Here is a 6,754-nt window from a genome sequence, read left to right as displayed (position 1 = left end):
ATAAGAAAGAACTTCTTCAACTGTCCAAGCCCCCAAGTTTTGGAATAGACTCCCGCCGGAGGCAGTTCATGCACCCACTTTGAATGCCTTCAAGAGACATTTGAATGCTTATCTTGCTGGGATCCTATGATCCCTGCTGACTTCCTGCCCCTGGGGTGGTAGACTGGACTCAAAGATCCTCTGGGGTCCCTTCCAGCCCAAATGTCTATGAAATCTACTAATAGGGCATGGCCACAGTCAGGTTCTGATTTATGGATAAAGTTCCAGAAATGGGTGACCCCCATACGAGTGTCCTGCCTCCTCTCATGTTCCTGGTGGCACATGGAGGGCATGCCTGTGTGGAAAATAAAAGCTGTCTGTTTCCAAGGGGTGCCTCAAATCTATCCAGGGGGCACCTTGAGTATAAGAAGGTTGAGAGCCACTGAACTAAAGAAATACATTTCTCATACTGAAAGGACTAAGCCCTGCTGTTGGAAGCTGTTAGAGACAAACCACTCTGATGAACCAGTTACTAGAAAGAGAAAGGTCCCTAGAGTACATTACCTGGGCAGTCCGACTTTGCCATCATGAAATGTGATCAATTTTGTATCAGTGTCTTTCTCTAAATAACTAAGCATTCAACATCTTGGACACAATGTTGACTTCTGGGTTACTTCATGTGAAAGTGAGGACACATTAAGTGCATGATTTGTTTGTTTGATGCACTGTCTAATCTTTTTTTGCTGGAAATGGAAACAGTATGGGAGGGAGCCTATGAAAGCTCTGACACAATCAAACTCTCACCGAGCAGATCATTTTGGGGTATCCAGTCATAAATTCTAGTGTTGGTTCCTAATGTTTCTGGTTTCTTTCCCTTGTACCTCCAAAGAACCTAGAACAAAAATAAAGATAAAGGTACTGTAGTTCCACTTGCAATAAATGTGATTTGCGGCCTGAGCCAAAGCCCAGCAGAGTCTGAAAGTGTCATCCCTGTGATTTTAAACAATTTGGGATCAGGTTCTTGTTTTTTCAGGTGTCTTTGAGCTGCCTCAGTGATCAACACATCTCCTTTAAAGGATGCTCCTCAGTGTTGGATGGGAAAGTACCTGCTAGTGCTTCTGTTAAAAAAAGTGAAAGAATGCTAGACTTTCTTCTCTGTGGTCACTGGGGGCTCAAACTTTCTTCCTTGGAAATCCTCTTCAGTTGGATTTCAGTGGGAAATGCCCACTTTCAAACTGGGCCACATAACATTACCTGCTAGGCAATGAAGTTTGAAAACTGCGGGCTCGGGCTTGTAGGGATTCTCTAGCAATGCTCCTGGTCCCATCTAAAACTGACCTTCTGTGTAAGCTGGCTGAGGGCTGTAGCAATCATGTTATTTTTCTCATCAGTCAAGTTGTGAACCATTGAGCCCAGAGAAAACACCACAATGCCATGTTCCCCTGAACTCTGGACAAATTCTTCCATTTCCTGTAAAAAGTTTAAAAAAAAAAAAGCCTTTTTATTTATTTTGTAAAGAAGCAGCACCCTATAGTGCTATTGAAGCAGGGACAATATACTAAACATAAATATACCATGCAACCTGAGTAGTTTGATGTATAGCTAACACTTGATCTACTTAGTTTATCGAAGGGATGCAAGAAGATAAATTTGATCATTGTGTGTGGGCGAAAGCCATGATAATGTGCTCATGCGCAGTAGAATTAGTCATTACTGTCACCTAAAAGTTTGGAAGCACAGACCATGGTTTCTCTCCACATCTACCATCTTTAATACAGGAACCCTGGCCAGATGCCTAAATTCACCACTGAGATCTAACATCTGTTAATAGGGCATGGCAACAGTCAGGATCAGATTTATGGATAAAGTTCCAGAAATGGGTGACCCCAAACGAGAGTGTCCTGCTTCCTCTCATGTTCCTGGTGGCACATGGAGGGCATGCTTGTGTGGTACCATGTTCAGGTTCATTTATTTATTTATTTATTAGATTTCTAGGTGTAGAGTGGCTTTCAATAAAATACCAAAGTAAAGTATATATTTATACAGTATTGAGCATGTTGAGTCTGGACTATTTAGGACTTAACAGGTGAAGACCAACACTTTGAATTCAACCCAGAAGATCACTGGAAGCCAGTGCAGGCTTTGGAGCACTGGAGAAATGTGCTCCCAGTAATCCATTCCTGTCAGAAGGTTGGTCACCACGTTCTGCACCAGCTGCAGCTACCAATTGGTCTCCAAGGGTATCTCCACAAAGAGCACATGGCAGTAGTCTAGCCTGGAGCTTTCAAGAGCATGAAGGATGGTGAACAGATCCAAATTTTATAGAAAGGTTGCAGCCTTCTCACCAGGTAGATTTGGTGAAAGGTGCTCCTGGCCTCTGCTGCAATGTGAGAATGCAGGTACAGCAGAGGATCCAGGAGCACTCCAAGGCTATGAACCTAAGTGACAAAAGGAGGTGGAACCCCATCAGTGATGGGTGTCCCAATCCCCGCAAGGCATGAGGTATGCCCACCACCATGATCTTTGTCTTCTCTGGATTCAGCTTCAATTACTTCACTCACATCCAATCCCCAGCTGCAGCCAGGCACTAGATAAGGATCTAGACTGGAGGCTTGGGTCAGATGTGAGAAAGATTGGAGCTGGGTGTCATCAGCATACTAATGGAATCTTACTCCAAATCTCTACACAGTCTCATCCAATGGTCTCAGATACATTTTGAACAGGAGGGGCAACAAGATGGAACAGTGGGTGACCTCTCAGAAAGGTCCCAAGGTTCAAGATGTATGGCCCACAGATTCCATACACGTGACTATAGCCCTTCTGGCTATCCATGTGGCAGCCCAGGGGGACAGCAGCAGTATTGCCTAATGGTATCCCATTGAAATCCAGCAGCAGCTACCTATATCCAAGGGCAAGACACCACCATCCCTCCATCACCTCACACCAGCAATAAGGGCCACTCCATCGGAGGACTTGTCTCCTTAGATCTAAACGACACATAAGCCTCTTGGCTGCATGAAGAAGGGTTTTCAGTACGGCTGTGTGAAATTTCTCCAGGTGTTTCGTTTTGAAGCTGTTTTGATGCATTTCGAGCTTGAAATAGTGAAATTGAACTGAAACAAAAGCCTTCAAAACAGCTTTGAAATGAAAAAAGGGCACTCGAAACATTTCAAAAGTTTGAAACATTTCGAGTTTTAAAGTCAGGCTCACTTGGCTTCAGCGCTGGTCCCAGCCAGCAGCAGCAGCCTCCTGTCATCCAGCACAGATCCGAGGGCTGCACCCCCTGGGAGAATTCTGGCACATCCTCCAGCCCTCTTGGGGGTGCGGGCCCCAGGATCTGTGCACCAGATGACAGCATGTTGTTGCTGCCGACTGGGGCCAGAAGCAGCACCAATCTTCCTGGTGCTGGGTGCGGGCTGCACCCAGTGCCAGTCCCAGCTGGCAGCAGCAGCCTCCTGTGAATTGCCAAGGAGATCAGGGGCCTGCACTCCTGGGAGGAGTCTGGCAGAGCCCCACAGCCCTTCTGGGGGTGCGGGCGGGCCTCCAATCTGCCTGCCAGATGACAGGAGGCTGCTGGCAAATGACAGGAGTTTTGCTTGTCAACACCTTGAGGTGCAGTTTCCCAGAAACCTCTGCACCTATCTCCTTGAAACTTGGCAGACTTCATGCCCTCAGAAGGGGCTACCACTCCTGCAAGTTTCATCTGCATCAGGCAAGAAATGACAAAGTTATAGGTGGTTTTGTGCTTCTCCATTATAGCCTATGTGTGAAACATGGAAAGTGTTGAAATGGAGAAACAGTTTCGAAGAAATGAAATGGAACAGCGTGTTTGAATCGAAATGAAACTCAAAACAAAACACTGTTCCATTGAAATGCAAGTGAAAGTGGTACGGTGCTGTTTCGCACAGCCCTAGTCTTCAGCACGTCCCTGGGAACTTACAATCCCACCCAGTGAAGTCACTGCAATGCAAGTCAGTTGGTATACAATCTGCCACCTCCCTGGCTCCATGTAGCTGGTTAATGGAAACAAGCCAGCTAGGGAAGGTTCACTAGACATATCCAAAGGCCTTGTAGCCGAGGTAAGCAATGCAAACACATAGTTTAGGAGTAGGCAATCTCCAGCACGCATGCTACAGTATGGCACATGAAGCCATTTTGCTTGGCATGCTTACCTCCAGGTAAACAGCCTCAAGGCATGTGTGTACCTGCTGCTGACAAGGAGCCAGGCCAGGGCTGCTTGTAGCCTCCCTGCCACCTGCTGCAAGCAGCCCAGGCTCCATGGTGTGTGGCAGGGGCCTGCCCAGAACCTGGGCCAGGTGTGGCAGGCAGTCGGGAGGCTGTAAGTAGCTCCACCAGGGTCCACAGGAAGTGGTGGGTGTACACACACCTCAGGGCAGAAGGTGGGGAAAGGATATCAGATCAGGCATCAAAAGACCCTCAAGACAGCAAGGTCACTAGCTCCTTTGGAGAATCTCAGCCTCCATTTTTACTATGCTGCTAATCTAACCAATCACACTGTGGCTTTCATAGGATATTCCATCATTTAAATTGACACTGGCTGTTATTTGCTTTCTAAAGGCAGTTAAAGCTTGTGCATAACTAAAAACATGACTGGAGATAGCACTCTGGCTTCACATTTTCTTAAACTGAGCACCAGATTAACTAGCACTAGGCTTTAACTATTGACTCCCAGCAAGCTGGCGAGTCATTGATAGGCCAGATCCTACAGTCTAAAGCATCATAGGTTGGGAGCTGGCCCTGTGTTTTCAATCAGCAATGGAGTATTTGACTTTGTAGTAATAAGTAGCACTAAAGTTCTCCTTTCCAAAACTTCCATTGTTCTCAGTGACCTGTCTTGGGGTACTGAGCCCACAGTCAAAGAGCACAGAAAGGAATTGTCACATTCTGGCTGGGCAGACAAACAGCATGATGATGGAGAGAATCAGGGTACCTCAGGTAATGGCTTCGCAGGCTGGCAGTGGAGTCCCCCAACAAACTCAAAGTTGGGCAGGAATGGGCGAGGGAATTCAAAGTCCCAGTATGTTCGGATCAACCACATCTCTGCTTTCCCCATTGTTTCACACAGTGTGGTGGGCCTTCCTGCAGGCAAAAGAGAAGAAGCCCATGTTAGCAATTGTCTTATTCTTTCTGGAGTGGAGGCTACAAGCCCTGAATTTAAGATCTGGAAATTCTGGCCACTGTTATGAAGCAGTGAAGTTTAGCATTTTAGGGTTAAGGGATCTACTCTTCTACCAACTTCTGTGTGACTTCTGATGGCTAGAAAATGGTATTTAGAGGTTTGCTTTTAGGAATTGGTTTGTAGGTAGGTAGATACTGTATTAGAACAATGGTCCAGGGGGGCAGCAAGGGTTGTAGCAAGAAACCTTTTTTTGCCTGCTCCCCACTTCCAATGTGAAGCCCCTCCATATGGCAAAAAGCCCCTTTTATAGTATTTGCCCCCTTTTGGGTATGCTTTCTCTTTTCTACCTTTTCTTCCTTCCTCCCTCTTCTTCTATTATAATTATTTTTATATAATATAAGGTGTACTTATAATAAAAATATAGTTTGTAGATGTATCAGTATGTCATCCCCCCCTCCCCTTATTGTATTTGGTCTATTTGTTGTATGTGCCATGGCATTTCACCCTTTTATGTTTTATATTCTGTGCTTTTTAACTTTGTAACAAATATACTTTAAGTTTAAAAGTAAGTTGTACCATGTAACAGTGTTAGTGAGGGCGGGAACCAAACCACAACTTCTCTGTATGGAGTGGGTCCCTGAATGAGTCTTGATTGATTGTGTAACACAGCAGCTAGACAGGATAATAAGCTAATGAGTGGCAATTAACACCTATGAAACCACAGACTGAGGAGAGGAAAGGATCAATACAGAGCTAGGAACTCCTTGAAACTTCACTGTTATAGGTACAGAAGCCCCAGTTTGAACTAATCACAGCAGTGAATTAATCAAATTTCATCAATGGGCTTCCAAGAGTTCATGTACCTGTGGACGTGACCCCTGGGGCTGACAGCTGCCATCCAGCAACCACCAAGGGGGATGTCCCACAAGGTCAACAGCCCCTGGATTGGGTAAGCCTGAAAATTGGGGAGTCACCAAAGTCTGCCAGAGAGGGATAAAAGGCAGTGAAGAATGGTGCCCTCTTTGACCTGACCAGTACCCTGCCTGCCCAGCCAGAAGGACCAGCTGGCAACCCCCTTCTGAAGCAACATCACACTGAAAGAAGCCTCAACTGGCCATCAACGGTAGACTCCAGTGCTTGGAGATAGGTATATCTTGACATTGGTACTGAATGTTCATAGCTAGCTACTGCGTGTGTGTGCGTGTGCGTGTGAATGTATGCGTGTTTGAGGGGATCAGCCCCAAGGTTTATGATCTGACTTTTGCATCCGTCTAATAAACTAGAAATTTATGATGATCCTGTGAGTTGGTCCTTTGTAGCCAACAGGGTTAACTGGTTTCTAAAAGCCTGTTTGTGACAAAAGTTCACAGCCTTCAAGGCAGATACTGTGTCTGAGGCCAGCAGACAATCAGGCTAGGAAACTTGAACAGTATACCCTTAACAAAAGATATGCTTGCCACATGGTCACCGTGAACTAGACAAGATGCAGAGCCTTTGGGATTTCTGGTTTTTGTGGATGGAACAAATTAGGAGGCCAGGGCATGCCCAAATTAAGACACCAGTAAGTGGCCAGATTAAGATGTTTGCACATGATAGGTCTGGAAACAGAGGAATATGATGGCAGAACAGAATGTG

At 45.8% G+C, this 6,754-nt stretch overlaps 1 protein-coding gene across 4 annotated transcripts in view; it reads right to left on the bottom strand.

Annotated features, from left to right (window-relative positions):
• LOC109301238 (UDP-glucuronosyltransferase 2A1-like) overlaps positions 1 to 6,754 on the bottom strand; it is a 65,160-nt gene that overhangs the window by 9,702 nt on the left and 48,704 nt on the right. For all 4 annotated transcript variants that reach the window (XM_019522264.1, XM_019522263.1, XM_019522262.1 and 1 more), the window contains 3 exons: positions 4,931 to 5,079; positions 1,318 to 1,449; positions 784 to 871 (listed from right to left, as the gene is read on the bottom strand). In XM_019522264.1, the coding sequence (XP_019377809.1) occupies positions 784 to 871; positions 1,318 to 1,449; positions 4,931 to 5,079 (369 nt within the window). The remainder of the gene's footprint in view (positions 1 to 783; positions 872 to 1,317; positions 1,450 to 4,930; positions 5,080 to 6,754) is intronic.

The sequence above is a fragment of the Gavialis gangeticus genome, unplaced genomic scaffold, assembly GCF_001723915.1.
Source record: "Gavialis gangeticus isolate Ggan-Ray unplaced genomic scaffold, GavGan_comp1, whole genome shotgun sequence".
Classification (NCBI taxonomy): Eukaryota; Metazoa; Chordata; order Crocodylia; family Gavialidae; genus Gavialis; species Gavialis gangeticus.
Note: the sequence above shows the minus strand (reverse complement) of the source record. Positions and strands in the feature narration are given on the sequence as shown.